The following is a 26795-nucleotide window of genomic DNA, read 5'->3' on the forward strand; positions in this document are numbered from 1 at the left end:
TTACAAGACTATACTATAATATGCAGGTTTGCCACAGCAGTCGTCAGTGCAGTTAACCAGCTAGAGCATTTTATTACCCACGATCCCACCATTGAAAGAAAATCGACGTGTTTTATTCTGAGCCAAAGTTATAATAATAGTTGTATATGGGCTTATACAACCACAGCTTAGCATTTATTCCGCACACCAACCAAACTGACATACTCATTATTTATCAGAGAACATCTTGAATACTCAGTAAATGCAATTTTGGCATCTGTACATACAAAGCTATGAGATCTGTGAGGGAAATGCAAATAATTGAGTGGTGAAACATGGGGATGGGGGAAAAGAGTGTGTGCATTTCTTCAGTAAGTTATTAAATGCTACATTAAGTGTAATAAACAAAGCAATAGCTTTATATCTATATGAGTTTGTTTGCCTTAGTAAGTGTGGAGAAGATGGTGGGAACGAGACTGCAGTGTCACAAAATGCTGGTAAAATCATGGTGAGATAAAAGACGTGGTTTTTATACAGAGAATAATCATAAACACATAAAAGATCATAAAAGAAATGAAAGGTCAATAGACAGTCCTCCGTGTCTCCGCTGTGGAGGAATGCGTTGCTTGGCAAAGCCAACGGTCGAACCCTGGTGGGCAGCGCGCGGCGGGGGGCGGGGCTTGATCTACAGTTTGGTTTTCGGCCGTGGAAACGCCGCGCCGCGCGCTCCGCTCTGCTCAGCTGTGGTTGGTCCGGAGAGCCGCGCGCTGCTCTGCGTTGCGTTGCGTTTCGGTTTCGCGCTTCTGCACCGCCGTCGCCTGGAGGCTGGAGGTCGCCGGGGAAACTACTCTGCCTCTAGCCGCCCTCAGCTGTCAGGTTACCGGTTTGAAAAGTTGCTCGTTTGCGTGCGCACCGGTTCTCTGTCTCACATGCGAGGATGTGATTCCCCTCGTGAGGGTTTAGAGCCGCGCCATGGTGTTGACCCAGGGACTCCTCGTGGAAATGGTGAGTGATGCATTTCCTCATTACTTCACACACATACGAGGATTTGTTTCTCTTGTTTTCTTTTTCATTTCCACCATTAATTTAAGCAGACGTTTAATTAATTTAAGTGCTAAATGAAACCTACAAAAATCCATAAATCCATGCGCACCGAAATCAATCCCTCCGAAATGGCCATAGTGATAAACGCTAGCTGCTATTTCTGTAACCACGAAAAAAAGGCTTTTTTTTTTTTGTACGTTAGTGACGCAAAAACTGGCACGTTGCGTATCTTTATGTCAGACTCTGGCGTTTTTGTGAATTGCTGTGAAATAAATAGGCTAAGCTACGTCACTGCGAGGAGCTCCATGCAACTTACAAATGAGACTGGCGTGGATTAGAAAAGACACAGAGCAGTTGGGGGGTGTCTCTGGATGTTATCTGTCTTTGCTATTTTGATCATTCCCAGACGTTTAGATTTTGTCTGGGTCATTCTGAAGAAGAATCATCACCTCAGGAGTGAGAAAAGTCTCATCTCACAAACGTGAAAAGGTCAGTCTTCATGATTTTAGTCTTTATGAACTGCTGGAGATAAGCAGAAAGATCAAGGTTGTCTTTTTTAACAGAATACTGTAATCATTTTTAGCCTACAGCTCTGTTCAAATGGGATAACCTCCTCTTATTGACTTCATTTTTTTCCAACAGGTGGTTTAAGATGTTCGCAGTGCTTCTTTTATTTATGTGTAATGTCCTGTATGTCTCTATGTATCTATTTTTCACGCATCATAGTTCTCAAAGATGTTTGACACACTGACACAGTCTTGCGTAATCTACAATAGTTTACCGGAAAGTACAGTGTCTCCCAGGACAGCTTAAGGTAATGGACCTTGCTCAAAGGTTCAAGAGCCAACTGTCTCAGATAAAATTGCTCCCAAGCGCCTGAGACTCAGATATTCATAGTGGCTTTTGCTGAAGAGCTGAATTGGGATGGAACTAAGATGTCTGAGCAGCTTATTTACTTTGTTATGTGTAATGAAACCTAAAGAAGATCTTTTCTTGCGTGCGACTTTGAAATATTACAGTGCTGAGTTGTATAGCTGAACAATTTTCCAATCAGATTTTTCAAAACGTCTCCTGCCTTCATCACCGTGATTTGCAATTATTACTGTGTTCCCCAGTGGCACATCTCCACAGCACAGCACATTGCCTTGATAGGAAAACACTGGTGTGTTTCTGATTTGTGTGTCTCTTGCCACTGTTTGGGTCTGAATTACAGAGCGGAAAAGGGAGTTTTTTAATGCGGCACCTCACCTCTCGCAGTCAGCACTTGAACAGGAGAGCACGGGCCACTTGCCTGTGCTGATATAGCAGAGCTAACAACGGGAGAAGTTCATCAGAGCCACTGAGGGCTGCCAGGTCAATTTGTGCTTATGCAATGGTGAGTGCAGTGGTCAATACTATCATGCCAGGCATGGAAAGGATGTGTTTTGATGGATAGCGCAGGCCAGTGGGTCGATACACTGACTCTCACTTCACATTAGGTCTGTGCATCTGACTGACCCAAAAGCCAAAGGTGAAACCAGAGAAACATGGTGCAGATGTGCAATTCTGCTACAAGACTGAGTAGCTCAGCGCTGTGTTTACATCCACTTCATGCGTGATGTTTGCTGTTGGATGCTGCTTCAAGGCAAGTGTTGACTAAGGTGTGATAAGGAACCCATTGGTATTGGTTGTCTTTCACGCATGATTGGTCAGATGTCCGGTCACATGAGCTATCAAATCCTCGACTTGACCGTAGTTGAGGGGGAAAATTTGAGACGGCATGTTAGCAACGTAGACGATGAAGGGGGTTTGGCCGATATGGGAAGAAAATACTGGAGGGGATGAATCCAATTCAGTCCTGTTAATTTAGCCATAAATAGCTGCTATAAAAAAATAACATGAATAATATATAATTAACAGGAATAACCACTTTCAACAGGTTCAGTTGATCAGCCAAGACGGGATTGATGTCTGAAGTTTTCTTAGTTTTAAACCGGGCCTTTGTTGCTAACGAACACTCGACTTACACTGTCACCAGTTTCATCTCTGTAGATACATGCCCAAATATATTCTACAAAAATACACCCAGATCTGATTGTTCCTGATTTGCTTCACACAGACAAATTGATGTGATATTTAGTTCCAGTTTTAGCATATATTTAAACATTTGGTCTATCATGATTGGTCTATTCGAAACCCTTTTAAAATGTGTTATACCAATTTCATAGAGATGAAAATGGTGACAACCTAAATTCAGTGTTTGGTAGCAATGTTAGCCTTGCTTCTCCTTTTCTAAAATAAAGAAAGAGATGTCAGATATCAAACATTGTATCTAATCGACTGCGTCTGCGGTACAAAAATAAATCATGTTAAGTTTGAGTTTTTGTTGAACTATTCCTTTGTAAAGTGCTTCAAATACTGGATCTGTAAATACTGGATACTCAAAATGACAAGACTATAAAATTCCACATCTCAAGCAGCGTTATTTTGTGGTAATATTTTATTAGGCTAATTTTTAATAAACATTTAGATTTTGTTTTCTAAACTGGAAAATAGGGAGCTTGTTTAAACAGAGCTTAAGTAGTAGAAATGAGTAGTTCTAATGCATTTCACTGCATTTTCATTCATTTTCTCATCCTTCGTGCCTTTAGAGAATCAGCTGAATCAGTTTGTTGAGAAAAGTTCATCCTCCAGCCCACTTTCTCCCTTCCAGCTGAGCTGAGGTCAACCACAGCATTAATGTCTTTTATACCAGTTAAGAGTCATCTCATTCAGTTTGTTCCGAGTTTATGTTTGCGTGGATTTGGTTTGTTTTATGACTTACCAATTTAAAGAAAGCTGCCTCTACCCGCTTTGGTGTGTGTTTTTGCTCAAAGTTTTAAAGCGAGCTGCCTCGAATGCAGCAGCTCCCAGAGTACCGAGTGGGGGAAACTGGGCTCTTGTTCTGCCTTGCTTGTCTAAAAATGGGCACTGAACCCAGACACAAACAGCATGATGAATGCCGTTTGTACCATCCCCTCCTCCTCCTGGTGTTTCCACCTCATTTGACCCAAGAAATTACATGTTTTGGGTGCAAATCTAGTTTTCTCTTGTTTGTGCTTATTAGGTTAACTGATATCATGCAGTGGACTGAGCTGGAACAAGTTTTTGTAGGTCAGATGAACTGCTGCTAGGCTTCTTTTATAGTCATATATATTGAAGTAAAGTGAATGGAAGGTTACATGCCGGTTCATGATTAGTCAAATGTAAGAGACTTTATGGAGACGGTTGTTTTGCGCCTAACTTTTATGTATGTAATTAGGTCAGCGCAGCATATTGATGTTGACTAGGAAATGTTTAAACATACACGCTGGCAAGGCCATACAGTTTCCCCTGTATCTTCAGAAGAAATACACCCTTTTAACTGCTCACTTACAGCTCTTATGTTTTGCCAGACAAGAATTCACTGGTTTAAAAATAAAGGACTTGTTCCTCTTTACAAAGCTGTAAATACATGAGGTAAAACAAGGAATAGGCTATTTTTATTGTCTAAACTCATAGTAGAGTCATTTTTGATTAGATAAGGCAAGAAATATTTACATAGGCATATGTCTACTGCTGACTAAGACTCTCAGTTACCCTCCTGTTAGTGCTTTCATTCTTTTATATGAAATGAACATGAACCTCTGAGATTCTAACACCCTGGACCTGTCTCTGTGGTCTAAACAGAAATGTTAATGTGTGAGAGAGAGAGAATAACGGCGTAGGATGCGCCAGAGGTGTGAACCTAGAGCATCACACCCAATTCTCCCTCATTAGCTTTGTCGTGCCCCAGCAGAATTACAGTGCATCTGGGAGAAGATCACAGCCGTTAGTGGACAGTAGTGCTGCTTGGGGAGTGGAGGAAGTGCTGCTATTAGGGGTATGGTACTGTTCATTTAGGGTTGGCAAAATTGCTGTAGATGGTCATTCTGAGGACAGACTAGCATACGTACACTAAACATTTTGCATTTTCTAATGATGAACAGCATGCTCATGCCTTCAGAGCTTTCCCTGTTTAAAACAGGAACGGTGGAATTATGGTAAGAGCCGGATTGTTTATTTTGTGAAAGCTCTGTGTTTCTGTCCAAGAAATTAAAATCAATGAAACAAACAAGTGAAAGCGGCTTGTCGAGAATGCGATATAGATTTTCCTCAAGTTCAGTTCAAGTCAGGTTTAGCTACTCGCAATATGGTGGAGCACATTTGCGTCCCTGCTTGGTGGTGAAACACTTCAGGAATTTCCCTGTAGAACTAAGTGCTTGAGTTTTGTTTATAGCAGAAAAAATTAAAGAAACATAAACTAAGGTCCGCTGGCCCAGGCCTGTCCAGCGGGGGGACACCATGAGCTTGCTGTACTGCCTCGCATCGTCCCTGACATGAGACTACCTAAGAGATTAAAAAAACACAGGCAAGGCGCTGTCAGCCCCCGGCTCCCTGTGGACAGAAAACAAACCCAGGAACAGAGTGCTTATGCTTCCGCATGCTCTCTGGGGCCTGCGTAAATGCAGGGGACCTCAGCGCTGATTTATTCCCCTGCTGCCTCTAAAGGCTGGTTTGAGGAAATCTGCTGTTTTGAAGCACGTCCTGGACTGTTAACACGTTTCTTATTTACAGGACAGAGCAGTTTTGTCTGATGGTGGCCAGTTAAAAGGTAAATCCTGCTTAAATGAGGTGATCATTTTGACAGCAAAGGGGACATTCAGGTTACACCCATGTTCATGTTCCCATTAGCTTTTATTTTCATTGTTCTTGCTTGTGTTGGTACAATGACGTAAAACCCAGGCAATACGAAGCCTGCGCACTCAAAAACAACTACGCTTGTTTGTGCCAGATTCTCATTTTTGGAGCTTAAATAGGGTTAATCAGTTTATAAAAAGAGAATTTTGATTTAATATGTACGCTAAGTCATAAGTAGAAAGTAAACTGTTCACAGTCACACATTTGCTTTTGCTATCTTTATAGCCCCGCCTGACAGACAGCAATGGAAATTATTGTTATTAATTTTATTTAATTTAATTTTTTTTTTTACTCATCTTCTGTTCAGAGGAGAAATATCCCTCCACATTGTAAAGCTGTGCATTGACAGATTATCTCACCCTCCTCTGCAGATTTCTGGAAAGGCAGTATAATTTGGGTGTGATATGTTAATCCACACCACTGGGTGTTTCAGATCAGAGTGCAGAAGCAGCCTGCCACCTGGCTGATAGATGCACTACACTGGCTCTCACTCTCTCTCTCTCCCCATCTCTCTCTATCCAGCATCTATTTACCATGCAGCTGATGAACCACAGGTACAATATAGAATGCTGTGCCTTTGCTGCCCCCCCAAATCCCCCATGTCTGAATGGAAGAGACCCGTTTTAACACAAACAAAGGCTAAACGGTCCTCCTATATCCTTCCGAAGAAGGTCTCTTCGGCTTACGTGCGCTCTATAAAACGTTGCTTCTAGGCTGAAATTCCTTTGGCGGGTGAAATCCAAAAGCTCCCTATCTGACACTCAGTCTAGGAGTGCATGAAACCCAGACAGCAAACTGTGAACTATTTACTTTGAGGCAAGGCAAGTGAGAATCACCGTAGTTTATCCTGGCAGGGTTGCGGCAGCACTTTATTACCCCAGTATGAGGTGCCACCTCGTCCTCCTCTGCGACTCCACAGCAGGTCAAAAATAAACATTCAGCCCTCGCTGCACAAACATCCGAACATGGATTCTCCCAAACTTTAATTTCCCTGCTGAGCTGCATCCTTTTAGGCCATCTTTGGGGACTTCCAGCCCTGATTTAAAGAAAGACACACCGTAGACAGCTGTGTTTGTTTTGTTGTTTAAAAAAAGTTTCTTGTTTTTGAAGTGATCCCCAAGCTAGGGTTGTAGCGAGATACTGTTGTTAGGTATACCATGATATGAAAATTGGTGGTTATGATACATTTGATTAATACCTGGAAATAAACGCAACCAAATTCAAAATGCAAAAGCAACAATCAGTGAACGAATAGATAAAAAATAATCAGCAGATTAATCCATAATAAAAATAATAATAAGCTGGAAACAGAATCTCACTACCTCACGTGCAACTGTTTTAACTATAGTAAATATTTTGTTCAACTAAAAAAATTTAATAATAATGATAATAATAATAAGAAGAACAAGAACAAGAACAAGATAAATTATTCTAAAATACCAAATACTTTGTAACCCTAGAACCGTGATACTTGCTGTTATCGTAATGTGAAAATGTCATACTTTTCATACTCAACCATTATAACTTTCTTATTAAAACCTTATTACTGTACTACTATTATTTGTATTAGACATTGCCTTCACTAATAAAGCCTTTTTAAGGCTAATAATGCGAAATGCACTCATCAAGCAATTTATTAGACTGTACTAATACTGGGTAGTATGGATTCTGAAAAAGAAAATGCTGTTCTGCGATATGTACTGCAATATAAAACCATCTAAAATGTCAGAAGATGTGTATCAAAGTGTATGGAAGACTTGACTGAAATCAATGCTATCTGTCATTTAAAATGAAAAATGTGCTTTTGCATCAAGCAAGTTGAAGCATGACATGTATGATTTAATTTGCTTTACGTGACTATTGCACATGTGCGATGAACAATTTGAGGTGACTTTTGCTTTGTGACATGGTGCATTATTATGCTGAAAGTAGCCATTAGAAGATGGGGAATTGTAAATGCCCATGATCAGCCACTATCCTCAGTAGGCTTCAGCAATCAAATGATGCATGCGTGGCATTACATCACCCCATTACACCAAAAGGCATTTTGGATTTATGCTGGTGTGTGCCTCAGAAGAAATGGAGATTCATCTGTGCCCACTGCAGCCTCAGCTTTCTGTACTTGGCTGACAGAAGTGAAACCCACTGTGGTGTTCTGCTGTCGTAGCCCATCTGTCTCAAAGTTGAACGTGTTGTGCATGCTGAGATGTTTTTCTGCTCACTATAATTGTGCGTAATCATTTTCAGACGTACTGTCTTTCTGCCTTTCCATTTTAACCTAAATTGATGTTGCTGTCTGTAGAACTGCCACTCAGTTCATTTTTTATTACACCATTCTGAGTAAACCCAGAAGATCAGCAGTTCTAGAAATACTTGAACCAGCCCACCTGGCACCAACAATCATGCCACTCTCAAAATCACTGAGATCACATTTTTCTCCCATTCTGATGGTTGATGTGAAGCTGCTGACCTGCACTGCTACCACATAAGTGGCTGATTAAATAACTGCACAAATGCTTAGGTGTACAGGTCATCCTAATAAACTGCTTGGTGAGTGTACACAACCTTCTATGAAAAAGTACAATTATTGCCTGTGGAAAAGATGAGAGACTCCCTATTTTGTATGTTATGAATTTCTATTGAGCCGATGACCTTCAGTAACCAACAGTGTGTATTTTCTGCTTGCCGTTAGTCAGCCCACCTTTATGGTACACTTGCCCTACAGTAACAGCATCTGGCTGACCTCAGATCATGGAGAAATGGAAATTTCCCACACTCATGCTGAGACAGGCTTTTGGAAATTGACACTAATTGCATGATTGAATGCATGATTTGCATGATTAAGTAAACTAGGGTTAATTTGTCTGAGACCCTGTGAACCAGGCTCTGGGTGTTTAATATGAGGTTTGTTTAAGGACATTCAGCAAAAAATTATGGAATTATGCAGATTTTCTGAGTCAGTGTGAGTCAGTGATTTTTCTGAAAAAGTATTTTGTTACCCAGTCAAGTCAAGTCAAATTTATTTGTATAGCGTTTTACAACTGTTGTTGTCACAAATCAGCTTTACACAATCAGTAATTACTAAAAGACAGAAAAAAATAAAAATAAATAGCATAAAAAGACATGAAACATCTAGGACCCTCAGTGAGCAAGCCAGTGGCAACAGTGGCTAGAAATGCGAGAAAACCTGGTGTTCAGAGCTGGATGAAGAAACCTTGGGAGGAACCAAGACTCACAAGGGGGACCCATCCTCCTTTGGTCAGACCTATTTATAAATTATTGATAAAAGTTACCAAACCATCTATACTGTTGTACTGCTCAGGTGGGCAACATATTCATAATCATAATATAATAATCATGGTGTAGTATGGTGGCGATGGTAAGAGTAATGATAGTAAGTAGTGGTAATATTAACAGTGACAGATATGAGCCCATTTAGGTCCTTTCAGAATAAAGTCTGTAAGAGTCATGAGTAATGAATAATACTAGAAATGTTTAATGTTTGATTACTATTTGATTCAGTTTTATCTGGGAGAAAATTGAGTGCTTTTGAGAATGCAGAAATGCACTCATTGCCTCAGGTGAAACAGTTATCTCATTAAGGAAATTAATCATGTTCATTAATCTGTAGTACACTTAGCAGAGGTATCCTAACCTTTCTACAGGGCATTGTAAGTGATTGCATTACGCTCGTATTAGTCTTTTGCTCTTGTACTATTCTTTCAAAACACACCAGACTTCAGTTGCACTTCCATTTAATACGCTTGCCTTAAGCAGTTATTCCGATCTGGCAATGGAACGTATTAATTTAGATTTTTTTTTTTGCTGTACTGATTTCATTAATGAACCTCTTACTTCGGGGCTTACTTTTCCCTTCCGTAAGGAAAATATTGTGTGATCAGTCGACTGTGCACTATTAGTTCAACAGGGTGATTTAAATATCAGCCGACTAAATGGAAAATAAAGTTAAGATGTTTGGGTTTTGGGCACAACCAGGTCTCTCCAGGAGTGCAAGGGCACTTTGTGTTGGCTGCTTTCAGATGAGTGGGCTAATAGACTGTTGAGTGTAATGGGAAGAAACAAGGTAATATCATTTTCTATTTCAGGATGCCTTTGGGTGGGCTTCTGAGGGCAGGGACACAGTCTCTTTCATTTCCAACGTGGTGAAGAGCCGCGCTTTCAAGATGACTCTCCGCCATCAGAGATTAATAATTCATCAGCCCTGACGGACCCAAGAGAACTCCCCCATTGTGTTGTTGATTTCTCTCCATGCTGTTATTATGTGCATATGATTGAGGCCCTGTGCGGTCAGGGAGTCAGTGTTTGATTAGCCTGTTGGCTAAAGTGGAGCGAGCAAGTGGTGCCATGCAGACCGTTGTGAGGAAGTAAACTCGGCCGAGTTGTGTAAGGCCTTGGACTCTACTCTGACACAGAGAGGAACCCAGACCGGCAGCGATGGGCTGTAAAACTGCATGGGGTGTTAAGGCCATAAAAATATGCCATCCTCTATTGCGGTAGATATGGAGACAGGAGGCAGCATTGTTCTCGGGAAGCAGTAGTAAAGTAGTAAACTTTGGCACATGGAAAGACTATTTACAAGCTGCGTTACCTCACCAGAATCGCAGCACACATGTCAAGTCACCAGTGTGTTAGTGGTTCCTGGATTTGTGGAGACCACCTTAGAGGTTGCACCTCTGGTGGTAGCTTGCTGGATTTGTAACCCATTAAGATTTACTGTGAACGCAACCCAGCTTAACACGTATGGTCACTGACAAATGGGAGAAATTAGCCAGGGCAGTGAAAACACACCTGAGCTGCATGTGTAAGACGTTGTATAGGGCAGCTCTATTTGCTTTGCACTAAGGTGCTAGATTCTGCTCATAATCCTCATTTTTATCTACAAACATTTTCTCATTGAGGCGGAGTTACAGATGCAGCAGAACTCTTGGGGCACACTATGCCAGGTTTGGAAAGGCAAAAGTTTAATTTATCGGCATGAAATGGCCACTGTTAGGTAAATCACTTGTTTTGATAAAATGCTACATTGTTTTGATACAGTACCAAACAAAACAAAACAGCATACCTGGCTGAAAGAGTGCTGATCATCATCTTAAAAACATTTAATACAAATGCTAGGGTGACCTCATTTTGATTTTCAAAAAAAAGAGGCCACTGGGGACACACAGGGATTCACTGTAGTCAGGATGTCATGGCTGAAGGGTTTCAGGTTGTAGGACAGTGGCAATGTGTATGCGTGAAGGCAGAAATACCTCTCAAACCATGCAGCTACATGATGTTAATGTACATTAATACATATAATTCACATTTACTCATTTAGCAAGACCTATAAATAGCCTTTCAGTTCACAACATCCTGACTTAGGTGAATAACAGCGTGTCCCCAGTGTCATCTTTTTTTTACATTTTTTTTAAAGGTCTTTAAAATGATGATCAACACTCTTTCAGCCAGGTGTGTCCAAACTTTTGACTGGATTTTTCCTTTTATTATGTTGTAGCGGTGGGCCGCGACCTTTCGAATGTTGATGCTCTCACTGGTCATACAGACGATGTACAAAGCAGAAAATCCACATAGGCTGAGAGAGCGGGAGCGTCACTGATATTGAGGGTGGATATACTCCAACCCCAGCAGAGTGGTTATGCTTCTCCTTTTACGCACAACGTTTGGCAACGAGAAATTTATATTCCACTGGACATTTCTGCTGCCTTTTTTGTTTGTTCAGATTTTATATCAGAAACCTAAAGGTAGTAGGTGACCAGGTCATTTGTAATTACACTAACATTTTATGACATCACCAAGGTTTCTATCCACCCAGTTCCTTCTCTTATTTATACTCGAGAGACTATCAGCTTTATATTGTATTGTTCAAACAAACTGAAGGAGAGCACAGAGAATACATTTCAGCTCTTGGTCTTAAAATCAGGACTTTTTATTGGTCGTTTCAGGTACTCTATAAACAGAGGAATCATCTGAGTCCAGCAGTAAAAGCTCATAGGCATGACCGCAGCAGTGTCTGCTTATAGCGTATCTGCAATATGTGAATTCGCTCTCTATACATCTGGCCGGTGTTCTTCTGAGAGTGGCAGCTGCTGGGGTTTAATTTGGGGTTAGGTTGGTTCCCGATGCTCCTCTAAGAAACACACTCTGGCTTGTTTAGTCGCTCCATTAATTACAGCCGCAGATAAATTTCCATGAGACGTTATATAACCACTCTTGAATTAACAGATGCCAGCATATGATAGCAAAGTGTTGAGACAAAGATGGATCTAAACAATAAACTCAGCTTCACTGTAGTAAATAAGTGATTTTTTATATCTAAATTTGTTTTGGGAACCGCCATTCATTTCTGAATGCCCTCTAAGTGCACATTACCAGGTACATGGAGCATTCATCTATAACTAAATGTTATATAAATTCCATATATTTATCATTTGTTATGGTGCGTGCTTTACGAAGCTTAGGAATTGGCCCATAGCTATGTAATACTGAAGGAAAATATGGTCCCTTGGCTTAAAAGTGTTTCATGATGTGCATTATTAATGGAGTGGCAAATTAGTGTGGAGTGCTCAGCTGCCCTCGTCTTCAGAGGCGAGTGGAGTGGAGCAAAGCAGAGAGCACCACTGACAAACGCTGGCCCTCTCTAAATAGCACACAGTGAGCCAGCAGACGTACACGTTCGAGCATTAGGTTCCCAGAGATCATCATTAAAGCCAACATTTGCATTTAAATGAAATATGAAGTCCACCGGGGGGGGGGGTGTTGGGAACTTTTGCGTACTACACAGCGCAACGAAGAGGCTCGTTTCAGGCGAACGAGTTTGTGGCCGCGTTCATTACTTTCTCCATTACTCTGTACCTGGCAAGGTTTGACGGAGCCCGTCGTGCCTGCAGAGCCTCAGGTGTGTGCCATTTGACAGGAACCTACTGCAGATTGAGGAGCAGCCACCACTGTTAATACAATCTGGCTGCTAGAAACGGCTGACTCAGCAAGCCGTTTTATTGAGATGGAGGAACGTTTTTAGAGGCGCTCTCAGGTTTCAGTGGGTGGCTAAGCTGGCGCCTGAACTCATGGATCCCCTACCTTTTGAGTCAGGAAGATTGAGAAGAGTAATGTGTAGTAATGGAGGTGGTCGTGACTTTCTCTTTTCAGAAAAACGCCAGTGTGAGCCAGAATGTGTCTTATAAACTTAGCAACTTTGCTTCCTTCTGTGTCTTATTTAGAAAGCAGAGTGGTCTTTTATCTAGGTGCAAAGAATAAAACGTCATAACTTAAGCACCTGCTCCTGATGGTTTCGACAGAGAATACGAAGTCTCAAAGTCTCGGACAATTGCAGGAAATTGTGATCACCATCATGCTTATCTTCGTCCAGAACGAAGGCTGTTGATTGTAAAATGGAAATCTTGTGCAATGATAGTCTTTTCCTCTATCAGCTCACAGTGGCCAGGATCCTTTTCATCCTTTTTCACAAAATCCATTTATATTCCATATGGTGGTCCATGCACACAATTTCAATATTACGTACATTAAGAATGTGAAAAGCTCTAATTCTGTCTCACACTGGAGGGGTGGGGGACATGGCAGTAATATGCTATCATAACACTTTTTACAAATTCACCATACACAATATGTATCCCGGTGTTTTAACATCCAGACAAAATGGCACATTTCAAAAATCCCATCCTATCCTGAAAACTGTGTCATGTCATATTTATAAAATCATATTAATATAAATATATGCAAATATTGTTCTGCATTAAATCAATTTAAATAAATGATGCTCTCTGGCATAAAAGCTGTTTAGTTAAGGTAGCTGTCCCTAGTCACTGATCTCACAATATCATATAATATTATCATTTAAGATAATAAAGTATATTATAATTAAACAAAAAATGAATACAAGAAAAATATATATATGCACCTGAAAATAAGCCCAAAGAATACACCCTCTAGCAAAACCTCTAAAATCACAAACGCTACAATTTATCATTTAATTGTAATCTCCCCGGACATAAAAATGTATCACCTTGCGATCACTCCTTTTTGTCAATCTGGTTTGCAGCCCATTTTCCACACATCCAACGAGACATTAATTCGACTCTGGTAGGCTAAACCCAGATGCCTTGTTGACATCAGTTGTTTCCACAGAAGAGAGATAACCCTCGGCAGACACAGAGGGACATATCAGTGATACAGTTTTAATTTAAATGCACTGCCATGCTTGATATGTTCAAATTTATGCAAATCATTACACCTTATTTAGCATGATTACCTCCCTTCACATATCTTCAACTATATAGGGATAATTTTAGCTGTGTGTAGCGTTTGCTGTTAACTGTACTGCCTAGGTTCTCTAGAATGTTTGTGAGCATTTTAAGTGATTTATTTATTGCTTGCAGTGATGCAAGGTCAGAAAGTCTCTCACGGGCCAAACACATTAAGCAAGACTTCAGCTCTCATAAACATCAAGTCTATTAAGTTCTCTCTGAATCATATACAGGCTTTTGGGTTACTTAGAAACAAGCCGATCGAGAATTAGCGGTGATTGGAGTGAGACAAAACTGTAACCGTGTTCCACAATAGTACTGTTGAAAGTAACAGAAGTGGACAGGCTGCTTTGGATGTGATGATTTCTTAGAATAAGCTTGGTCTTATTACATTATTTTAGGGCTTCGGACGTTCTGTGCCTTGCCGTGTGCTGTTGTAACATGTCTTTTTGTTATGGAGCTGACGTTCACTGCTCTGATGCTGAACAGGGATTGTCTAAGTGACATAACGAAGCTGTTACGTGCATTCGTGTATGTGTGTTAGTGTGTGTATGTGTGTGTACGTCACGTTTAAGAGTGTCTGGAGGCCATCTGGAAGAAGTAAGCCCTGTCTGGAGACTCAGGGCTCCCTGCTGGTGGGCTGCTACAGGAATTCTCTCCCCTGAGTGGTTTGGGAATGATGAGAATCCTGCTGGTGCAGACAAGCAGGAAACTTCATCTCCTCTCTCTGTTGCTTTTTTTTCTCTCTTTCCCTCTTTCTCTTTCTCTCTCTTTCTCTCTCTCTCTCTCTCTCTCTCTCTCTCTCTCTCGCTCTTTTTCACTTGTTCTTTCTTTCTCTATTTCTCTATAGTGTGGGCAGTTGGCAGGCTTCTGAAATGCAACTTTGTTATTTGCGATTGTGTGGATTTATGCGTTTCTGTGCTGACCTACACATTTATTGCAGTTGCAAATCTCTTTGGACTTAAATCTAAATGAAAACCATGAGGCATTTCCTGGGAGGCGGAGCTGCAGAGCTTTTTCTCTGGCGAAATGAATTGGGCATTTGCTCTGCCATGCATCCACACTTGGACTGAAATGAAATAGAGGACATTGTTTTAAAAGAAAGCCATTGTTTAATTTTGGTTAATTGATTTAAATTCTCAACATTTGGTTGTAGAGAGTATGAGGTTCTCGACTCAAAAAGTTGGAGTGAATTAATTTCCATCTTCAGCAGCCTACTGTTCAGCACCCTGCTGCATACAGATTCAGATGGGGCCACAACCAAATGGCCCTATAACACCATGAAAAAACAGGACATAATGGTCCTTGACCATCCAGTTTCATTCACAGTGTTCACAAAGTGTACCTGCATTTTTGTCTGGGCTCCCACGTCGTCCCACGCCCCACTGTTGCCGTGTAATTTGATTTTGCGCACAGCTATTAAGCTGTTGCATAAGCTTCAGGCTCACTGCTTGTGTTCTGAAACTTTTAGAGAGTGGTGTGTAAACAACCTGAGAGTGTGCCCACTTTGCACTGTGCACCGCATGCTGCTGTTCTCCTTGAGCGAGCATTGTTTTTTTTTTGGTTTTTTTAGGGCATGACCCAAGCACTTTTCTTTCATGCAATCATCGTCGTTCCATTTTTTAATATGACAAGCTCATTCAACAATAGCAGACAATCTTTTTATTCTCTTTTTACGCCCACTGTTCGGTGTCACGCTTTAGTTAATGTATCACAAGCATCATTTAGCGGCAGAATACGTGTCTGTTCTGTTTAGACTGTAACCCACCTTCCACACACTTCTTTTTGTGAGAGGTAAAGGGGAGATCTCTCAAAACTGCCAATGATGGATTGTAACCTCAGAAAAGGATTTGTTGTTTTGCATTTTAAGTTCAGTAATAGATGCACTGTGCTAACCACTTTGTCACAGTAACCTCAGGCTGTCCTTGCCTTACATTAACCCCCATCTGTCCTTGCTTTTCAGAGACGCTGTGCTTCTATGGGTACATGAATCTGAGTTCCACTGGCCAGATGCCTGTGATGGAAGAAGTCGATACCAATGAGAGGTTAGAACACCATCATTTGTCTGTTTCTGAAAGTGTGTGCTATGAACCTGATCCCAAGACGTCACAGTAGGGAAAACATGCTAATGCATAATTTATTTGATCAGCTTCAGTACGTGCCCTGTTCTAGGCTGTAACACATGTTCATTATCAATAACAAACAACAAGGATGGCTTTAAAGGCATGTGAGTTGACAAAGGGATTTGGGCACTGGCTCTGATGGCATCAATAGAATGATTCTGCGGAGAGGTGGTCAGCAGAGCAGAGGAAACATGGCCTTCCTGTCCTGGCATCAGTTTTCCTTCCTCGTGTATCCACTTACCTCTCGTCCAAATTCTCTTTAAGGATCCTATGACAGTCTTAGCGCGCCACGGCACTGAGCACATAATAAAAGCTGTTAAAAATAGCAGCAAACCGCCACAAAAGTGACCTTTAACGCTTATTACACTTGGATTGACTTTAAGCCTTTCCCGTGTTGCTGTCTAGTCTAGCGCTGTCAACATGATCATCTGTACCCTCAAAGCGTCACTGCTGTTGTTGTTGTGGCGGCTATGGTTCGCTCATGAAAAATTATAGGCATGTTTCATTCTCTGATTGAAAAAAGTAGAAAGCTCAGTGGGCGCTAGAGGTAGAATGGCCCAGGCTTCTGTCCAGTTTCTTATGAATTGGTTTTCTAGCATGTCTAACAAAGCTGTCAAAATCCTCATTGATAAAATTTGAGAACCAGGAGCTCAGCTCCTGATTGTCTTCTCAGACATCTCCACCATTCAGCACTTCAGTCTTCCAATGTGTCTTTTTTCTTTCCTTCAGAAATTCCCATTCATACCTCTGATGCATGACTTATAGCATCGTTGTATGATATCAATTCAAACCACATGTTCTCCTGCTTCTGTCAGTCTCACCTCCACTGCGTGCTCTATTAAGAGAGACTCACGGCTCCCTCTCAGGAACACAGTACCCTCTCTGCCTGTGCTGCTGCATTACTATGAGCCATGAATTGGAACACCTCTTCTTCTCCAGAATTTAGAATGGGATTGCACTGGGTTGTGCTGAGGGGGGAAATTACCGGGGGTGATGCTTGGCCTAGTCTACACCTTCAGTGTAGAGAGATAGATGTTGGCACGCTCTAACCCAAAGACATACTCAGAACACTTAAATTAAACATCCGACCTGTTTGCAGACAAAACTGAGTTGTTTGATATGCCTCATGGGAATATTTCAGGATGACAAGAAGATAAATCTGCTCATTCTTCTGACATTTACTGATCTGAGACATACAGTACAGCAATCTCTGGCTTAACCCAGGTGGTAAATCCCAGTGTGGTGGATGAGGTTTGAGCTGCTGCCGAGGGAAAATCTGCTTATTGAAATGGGGATAAGGCAGGAAGAGGGGTCCACTGATCTTCCTTTCTCTTTCTGTCTAGGTCTGCTGGAATGTGTTCAGACGTGCAATTTTTTTCAATTTCAAGCCCTGCGGGTTCTTCCACAACAAAATGCAGCGCCACATTGAATGCTTTGTTTTATCTTTAACTGAATGATACTGCTGTCACCATTGATTATGTTGGTAAACAGTTAATCTGCCCATGAATATGATTAACAATTTGATGATTATTAAAGCAATCAGAGCTTTGAAAAAAGGACACACAATAAAAATAGGCTTAACTAAGCAACAACAAACTTAGTATAACCTTTCTGGAAAAGAGCAATAGGAAAATCTCTAAAACCTTTGAAAACAGTAATAATAGTAATAAAAATACTATTGACCAGAGTCATTAAAGGCTGCTCCCTGTTAATGCTGTGGTTTTACACATGACCTTAGTAACAGGCAGTAAATATTGACATGGTAATGAGCTCATGCGCTTTGTCCTAGGTTGACAAAGCACCAAAGTAGTGAGATATATAAATAAAAGGCACAAGACGAGTTTCTGATTGTCCATTGGTCAGTTTCACACAAAACATAGACAGACGCACAACATCAAAAACAGATGAGTGGTCCTGTGTGTTACCAGATGACGGACACAAAAATCCACCAGTTAGACATGGCGAGAGGCAAAGGCGAGTATCTTGACTCGTCTTCACAGCCTCGTAATTTCGTATGTGAGTCATGTGCGATCTGGCAATCTGATGCAGTTGAAAGGGGTGTGCTCTAAAGAGTCAGGCAATGTTTGAACCATATGTATGCGCTGTATTATCGCAAGGATATTAGAAACTTCAAGAAACATCAAATGTGGCACGCCAAAGTGTTCGTAGACTCCAGAGGGTTAAAGACCAATGTTCTGCCTGTTTGTGATTCAACATGTTTTGGAATGGAGAGAAAAGAAGCAGATGTATTGTTTGCTAAAATCCAACAGCAAATAATCAACAGAAAAATAAATAAAGAGTTTGGGTTAACAATCAATATCAATGGTAATTTAAAATGTAACAGTACCTTTGTCATAGGCGTTAAAAAGACAAAGATCAAAAAGTGGAAGACAAAGTGTATAGCAGGCAAAGCAGATATAAAGGCAGTATCAGTGCTCGACACAGATGCAGTGAGTTGATGACTAATTCTTTTAAATCATGAGAGCAGCACAATTATCTCTTTTTAATCTGTTTATTTTTTATCTGACTGACTGAGCCTTGTTCATTCTGTATTAATGTGCTCTCAAATCCCTTACAAGAAAGTCAAGCCTGTCTCAATAGCAGTTAAGATGTTTACCATAATACTTGATTCAATCAGTTAAAAATTGACCTTTTAAATACAGTATATATTGGCTCATCAGATTAGTGGTTTATGTGCAGAAACACCAGCATGTGACACCAAACATGTTATTAAATCCACACCAGCTTCTTACTGTCACAAATAGTTTTCCCTCACCTCATCCTTAAAACCATGACAGAAGACCAAACCTTAATATGGACATAGCGAGTGGCGTCTATGACATGCTTAAGCTGCTCCCCATACAACGTCTTGGCCTCCCGGTGGTGGTGTTGAGCTGAGACCTTGGGGTTACAAAGCTGATGGTGGCACATGTTGGAAGCATTTTGTGGAGTTTGACCTGTATGGACATCCTCCCACATGCACCTCACACCCCACAAGAGCTCCTTCAGGATCAGCACTGTACCTATAAAGCTGCCCCTTATACAGCCTCACAGTCTGGCCCTCATGCCGCCTCAGCGCTTGCCCCTTGTGCAGCCTCAGCGCCTGCCCTTAGTGTAGCCTCAGCGTCTACCACTCCTACAGCCTCGGGATCTACCCCTCATGCAGCTTCTGTGCCAGCGGCCCCATTCGCTTCTGTCCCCTTGCCAGCGGCCCTGTGCACTCCTGTCCTTGTGCCAGTGGTCCCAGCAGCTTCAACTTCAGTTCCAGTGCCAGCGCCCTGAGTCCTTCCATTGCCAGCACCAGCTCCCATAGTGACCTGTTCACACCCCTGCCTGTCCAGTTTTCTGTGACTGGTTCTGTTTCCAGGTTTATGCCTGTTCCCATGGGTTTTCCTGTCTTGGTTCCTGTTCTCGTTCCTGTTACTGTCTATGTCGTTGTCCCTGTTTCTGCCCCTGTTTAGTCTCGGGTCCTATCTCCAGCACTGTCTCCTGTCCAATCTGTTCTTGGTTTCTTGCTCTATTTTCCTGGCCTTTCCCCTGAGCCTTCCCCTGGAGTGTTGTTGTTGTTCTGCGTCCCAAGAGTTGTGGGTTAAGTTTTTGTCTTCGCCCTTGTCCTGCCTTCTCCTCATTGTGTCCAGGTGTTCTCAGTCTCTATCCCTGTCCTTCTGTGATATTTGTCAGGTGTTTCTTGTCTGGTTCAATGTATAAGTCCCCTATTTTTTTCTATGTCTGTGTCTGGTCTTGTTCACTGGCGCCAGCAGCCATAATCCTGTACGCACCACGGTACATTCTTTATGATTTAAAAAAAATATGTGATAACAGCATTTTTATTGAATATTGTGCTCAAGAATGAGATGCATTGTTTGGTTGCGCCCACTCTGATGATTGGTGTTAATGTCTCAAGCCAGTCATTGCAAGTTCAACATTCTGTTCAACAATTGTGATTGTCGGCAGTCAGATTTAGTTGTCTTATGTGTTAACAAGCAAATAAACAGGGAAACGCAGAATGCAATTCATAAAGGAAGGAATACTATTTCTATTTACTGTTTCAGCTGGCTGTTTAGTATTCTCATATGCCAAGTTCAGAAGGTCAGAATAAAAAAAATGTACAGTAATATTTCTACTTGGTTTGATAATCTAGAGTTTAGTCTTCAGAAAATGCTCACAATGTACAGCCATTTGACTGTCATAAAAGCGGGTGTAAAGTTCAGTTTGCATGCCTTCACTCTCTTTTCTGCTGATCTTGATTTTGTGTAAGGGTCAGATATTGCCATCTTTAATCATTCAGCAGCTTAGTTGGTTTTGCCAGTGCATATTGTTGTTACTTTATGTCTAACTGTTCTTATGATGCTACTACATGAGTCTATTGTTTGCTTTACTGCATTTTTCTATGTGCTATAGATGTAGTACTTAATACTTTGGTGTATTACAGCCTATTGAGCTGCTCATCACTCGATTGAGTAGTCATGAGTGTTTTGGCTATAACATTTTTACTATAAAGTCTGTTGTTGCTGGCACCACTGGTGTTGTTCATCATGTTTTGTAGTAAGTGTGCTTATTTCCTAATGATTGCTTTTTGTAACGGGTTTCTGCTTGTCTTTATTTTATCCTTCGTAGTATTAAGTATATGTCTATGTTTGTTTTTCTGTCGCGCTTACGTTCAGCCTCACCTCATCCTTCTCCAGTTTTGTCTGTGATATAAATAGCTAATTAATGTAGGAAAAGCATATTTGCTCTACTTTTCACCCAGATGGTAAAACCTGTTAGTAATCCTTATTTATGAATGAGCAAATGTGGTACAGCGATACTATTTCCTCTTAATGTTTTGTGCTTTATTAATCTGGCTCTGTGCTTAAAAATGCACATTAATGACTGTCCTTCAGGCACAGGGAGGCCAGCAGTAGAATTTAAAATACATCAACATTATGTAAATTACCAAGTAATTGTTAAGATTCACTGAGCAGGTAAATGCTAGTCAGCATATTTGTTTAGGCAAGTAATTGTGTCAGCCGCACTGGACAGTTAAATATTTACGTTTTGATGAATTCTGTTCATCAGGGTCTCTCAAACGTTCGCCATCCACATCCTGAATCTTATTGTAAATAAAAAATGGCTCTTTCAGCCACATGTTTCTTTTAGAGCTGAGACAGCAGGAAAAGCAGCTTCTGGTCCACCTGAGTGTGAACTGGATGTTCTCCAGCGCTAGCTTTCTCCTGACTCAGGATGGCCGTGTGGGGATCAAGAAGCTCTGCGCTGGCCAAACATGGTCTATGATTAAACATATATCCTTTGGATATCCTCCTATAGGAGCAGATCCTCCTCTGTCCTTTAACGTGATGTACGTCTCTCTCCTTTCTTTGTCATTGACAGAAATTCAGCAGAAAGTGAGCAGGTTATTTAAGAGTGGGCAGGTGATGTGGTTACAGTCAAATATCGTGGATTTGCTCTTGTGTGCTGTTGTGAAGATACAAATAGAGGTCAGTGACAGCTCTAGGTGACAGTAGCAAACACACGTTGTAACTTCCTTATGGCTTGAATGCAGGAGAGCCTTAGCTTTTATCTGTAGCTGATTAGCAGAAGAACATTATTGGTCAGAGGATCAGTAGCTGAAGACAGCTTGTCCCAACGCCTTGATGTTTCCAGGCAACAGAGGCCTATCTCATAGCAGCAGCCCATGCAACAGTGTTATCATCCCTGAATGATAACACGGTGAAAATTAGGAAGTTTGATCTACTTTGAAACTGCAGTTTTTTACAGTGCCATAGTGAAACTTCCTTGCATAGCAAGCGTGACTTCAAGACTGCTGAATGCTAATAACTGTAACAACCGTTTAAGTGATGCGTGTAGGCTGATACAAGTGATCACAACATTGTGAGTGTTATATGAGAGGTGCATTGTTATAGATTTTTCTAATGGTATGTAATTGGTATATGGTATAGTTGATTAAAGTAATTAAGCTGGCTTGTCTTTGTTATATTATACCTAATGTACAGAAGTCATGTGGCCCACACACACATGTGCATGTAGTTTCCGTATTTACCTTTACATTAACATGTCTGCGCAAATTAAAACCATGGCATATTTCCAAACATTCCATCAAGGCTAAATGCTTTAACATCCAGAGAGAAGTTTAGCATGTTAATACCATCTGCAAATGCCCTTAAACCAGAAGATTGTGAAGCTTACAAGTGCTAAATGTTTCACAATTAGATCCCTGCCAATCATCCATGAGAGCTGCACAGAAATTGATATTCACCCTGAAAGAACCCTTTGTCATCTAGGACATAAGAATCACATGAACCTTCAGAGTATCCAGGCAACCCGATCCATCCCCAGGTGCACGTTATTATCAGATTTCCCATTAATTACCATCAATCTGTGGAGCAGGATGAGGCAAATACGTGATTGATAATTGTCAGGAAATGGATTTATCAATCCAGGCCCATTGAATGAGACAAGAAGTTCAACTCAATTGACCCGCCATATTTCATTTCAGGGAGGCTGCAGACTGTTCATATGCAAATGAGAGTGAGGGAATTATGGGATGCCTCAGATGTGTGGGAACCAGTCAGAACCAGTATTTCCGTGCTTTGCAGAAAGAACCCCATTTCCTGTCTTTATTTTATTTCTGACAATACTTCCCTGATTTGTTTTTCAAATAAAGCAAGGAATTCAATTCAGGAATTCAGGAACTAAAGCAGGCTGCTACAATGCTGTGTGGAAGTCACCGATACAATTCTCTTATGTCTAGACTTCGGCATTATGATTATTGATCAGGTGCCGGGATCGATTCGTGCTTAAAGTAAATCAATGACCTCATTCGATTTCATTACAGTTCTTCAGTAAACAAGTCCATGTTTACATTTAACAATAAGATATTTTGTTTTGGAAATTAGTGCAATGAAGGCAATAATAAAATGTAATGGATGCACTGATATCCAGTCTTTTTCATGTATTTTTCATTTTAGCATCTGTCAATGCTGATACAGATACATTGGCACTAAGTATACCTTGATTAACGTTCTAGAGAAGTATAACATTTATAAATGCAGTAAAAATGATACAAAGCAGATATTGTAGGACAGTAGCTGGGCATCACAGAAACATCCTGTTCTTTTAGAGTTCAGTAAATAAAGTCATCAAGTTTTAGTAAACAGATTCCCGTCAGATGTCAATATATTTTTTAACCTCCTAAACTCCACAGAACCACAGTTCCTGGTGCTCAGATTTTTTTCACATAGGTATAATTTGTAACAATGCAATCAGTTTGCGTTGCTTTGCATGAAGTTAAGTTATGTCTAATGGGCAAAATATTAGATCATGATAATTGAAGACATTTTCATGATACACAGTTTTTATCATGATATTTTGACAAACAGACAAAATGCCCCAGTAGTGACAGATTACCTCTATGCATCAATGAACTGAGATCAACATTCATAACCTCTTTTTGACATAATCTTGCCCATGATGAGCACTGGTATATTTAATAATTATTTTTTAATTCTGCTAATACTTTCCCTTTAGTGTGTGTTCAAGTACAGTACCCTTTAAAAACGTTCTGTCACACATGTAGTCACAAGACTCCGCCCTGTCCAGTCTGCAACATGGAACAACATATGAGAGAACTCAAACACTGAGCCAACTAAGCAGCTTGTGTATTCATTTATTAATTGTAATCAAGGTAAAATGCTCAATTATTTGTGATATTGATATGAGGTCTTATCGCCCAGCACTATTTCATCCCACTCTTTAGCGCAGTGATTTTTATTCAATACTCAATCCAATTACACATAACTTTAATTGTGCTGTGTAAGGAAACATGCAGTTGGTCAGTGTTCTTTAAGCACTGATGATATCCACAGTATGCTCACAAAAAAACATATATCACGAAAACAGAAAATATCTGTGTTGTCATACTGCCCACATCTAGTAAGAAGACATTCTAACAAATATTTATGAATATCACAAAAACTTGGAACCTGGTCTTGCACAACTTGCGGTTTTTGTAAGTAATTGAGGCAAAATATCAGGTTGACTTGTTGGTGATGGTTTGTGCTTTACAGAACAGACCTCCCCAGTCTCTAAAAGTGTTTTTGCACATTAGCATGTCTGCTGTGTTTCACAGCATGGCTTTACCCTGTTGGGTTATTATCTGTAAGTCATTTCACCACATTCTTTCCTAGAATGTCAGACTTCATAACGAAGCAAACTCAAATGCATTATGCATTTCAGACGTGTCTGAATGGAGTGAATAAATTTCCTGAAATCTCCATATGACTTCTCTGATTCAGTAATGCGGTTGATTGAAATTACAGACACGTTTAACACACTTGTGCTTTTATTTCTTAAGGGAAAGTTTCTGGCTGATTATGAGTTCTAAAACGTGTTCCACAAGGTTTTTTTTTGTCCAACAGAAATCGCTAATGGACACCTGTGTAATGGTACATTGTTCATTTATTCAAAAGCATGCGCTGCCCTTTGCTCCCTAATCAGCACTATTGTTCTTCTTGAGTAGGCAGTTAAATCAGAAAGTTGAGATGCACATTTTAATAGAGAAGAACTAATCATAATGAAGAACCTCAGTTTGGGCTACGATTGTCAACATCTAGACAGTGCCATGATTATGGAGTAATTGGGGTCAAGTTTCCCCTCACCTTAAGTGGCTAACAATTGAATTATGGCAAGGGGGATAGCAGTGAGATGCCAAAGCTGTCTGGGGCAGCTTGCCAGGTTAAACAAACCACATCACCCTGTAATTCAGTGTAGTTCAAGTATCAAATAATCAGCCTGCTCTCCGGTATCTTTATCAACAACTTCAAGCTGAAATTATATCTCAGGCCTCCTTACCCTTGGTTAAGGGAACTTTTCATTTTATCATCATCAGACAGGCTCATCAATATTGCAGTGAGTGAACTTTTAGCTGTAATTTATGTATTTATTAATTGTTCCACTCTGATTTCTGTATGTTTGGGCTGCTCTGGTTAATGCTTTTCCTCTGCAAGTTTTGATATGTAATCACTGTCTGAAAGATTAATAATCAGTGATCTGAGTCACCTGGTGATAAACATGTCACTCACGGAAACCTGAACGGCGTGTGCTGCGTTCACCTTTCAGCCAAATTCCAAGCAGTAAAATCTTTCAGTCACTTCTTCTACTGAAAAATTAAAATAAGCAAGGCTAGAATAGCATATGCCGTCTCTGAACAGTTTACTCTCAATTACACAGGACTTTCACTGTGGCCGTAATTACATAACATCATGGTACAGGTAGACCTGTAGAGCATTACTCAAAATAAAGGATCATGTCAAAAACCTTCATCTGACTGGCTACAGATGTTAGTTTCTTTTTTGACATTAACTCAAAGTACTGAAGTCAATGTAACCCTTTTATAACCTTTTAAACATCACAGTGGGGTTATTTACAATGTGATTGGTGCATAGGCCGCTGTTAACTTTAGCCATTGATGTGAAAAAATAATAAGTGTTTCTTGCAGAGCAAAGTTTGAAGTCGTGGGCTGGTAAGGCAATGTCATAAAATACCATTGGCACTTTTATAGTGTGCAAGAATCATTTACCCATTAAAAATTTACACTTACCATTTAGGTTATGCATGCATTTCTATTTGCTGTGGGCCTGTAATACAAATGAGTCTGGAACATGATGGACAGTACTTGCTATTTTTATCTATTCTTGACAGTTTTCCTTATGTAAGCTGGAGAGAAAAAATAGGGTACAAAAAAATGAGGGTTTCATTTGTTTCTCCTGACCTCAGATGGCTTTTATGTAGTGGCTAAATATTTGGATCGAGTCGCGTTTTGTCATCAGCATAGAATCAAGTATAATACCAGGATATTTACAGCCTGATACCACTTTAAGCTTTTCTCCTGGTACACAGACACTATGTAACATGAACCACTCATTGGCTGCTTGCTGTTCAGACATTGCATATGACATATGCACATAAATTGCAGTATTGTCTGTGTGCATTTGCACCTCATAGTCTGTACAGTTTAGTTTACCAGTTCCTTCTCTTGTACAGTTTAAGTATACAGCTCTTTGCTGAACCTAACAGGACTGCAACAAAAGTGGCTAATTGATTAAAATGAGAAATGAGTGTTCTTTCCAACCCGCTGTCCAGATCCGAGCTGTTCCGCAGCACATCCAACAATGGAGCTGGTGTACTACCTGACCCAAGGGCAGCTCACTTAGAGCTTTGATTGAGCTGCTGTGTACTGATTGCACTCTCAGTTCTATTACACACTCAGGGTCAAAGGTTTTACCAGTCATCACACACGCATGACTGTGCCTGACGTGGACGAAACTGGCTGCCCGCAGGCATCAGTCCTGGCTCTCTGGGAGTTCTTGGCCTCAGTGCAGAACTCGAAGCCACTGTCAGGCTGTGGAGGGGAATGTGAAAGATCCAGTTTACTCAGACTTTTAATTGGACCTTTTTTTACTTCAACCACAGCGTAATGAGAAAATAGCATGTTAGGTCAATAGGGCTGAATTACGATGAATTGTATATTTTTACAAGTCTGAGCGTAGTGCAGTGTTGAAGGAAGGATAGCAACGTGCTTCAATGCAGTCATGGTCAGTAATAGCTTTGCTGGTAGAGGCCGTGATTCTCT

At 40.7% G+C, this 26795-nt stretch overlaps 1 protein-coding gene across 4 annotated transcripts in view; it reads left to right on the top strand.

The window, feature by feature from the left end:
* The first annotated feature begins 573 nt into the window (after window positions 1-573).
* The window catches only part of htr4 (5-hydroxytryptamine receptor 4), a 75985-nt gene continuing 49763 nt past the window's right edge, over window positions 574-26795 (top strand). For 3 of the 4 annotated variants that reach the window (XM_072663486.1, XM_072663488.1, XM_072663487.1), the window contains exons 1-2: window positions 574-984; window positions 16006-16087. In XM_072663486.1, coding sequence (XP_072519587.1) covers window positions 597-984; window positions 16006-16087 — 470 coding nt within the window. In that variant the 5' untranslated portion in view covers window positions 574-596. Of the gene's footprint in view, window positions 985-1431; window positions 1513-16005; window positions 16088-26795 lie in introns of those variants that run through there. The other variant, XM_072663489.1, reaches the window with a different exon arrangement.

This window comes from Salminus brasiliensis, chromosome 19 (genome assembly GCF_030463535.1).
Source record: "Salminus brasiliensis chromosome 19, fSalBra1.hap2, whole genome shotgun sequence".
Lineage (NCBI taxonomy): Eukaryota > Metazoa > Chordata > Actinopteri > Characiformes > Bryconidae > Salminus > Salminus brasiliensis.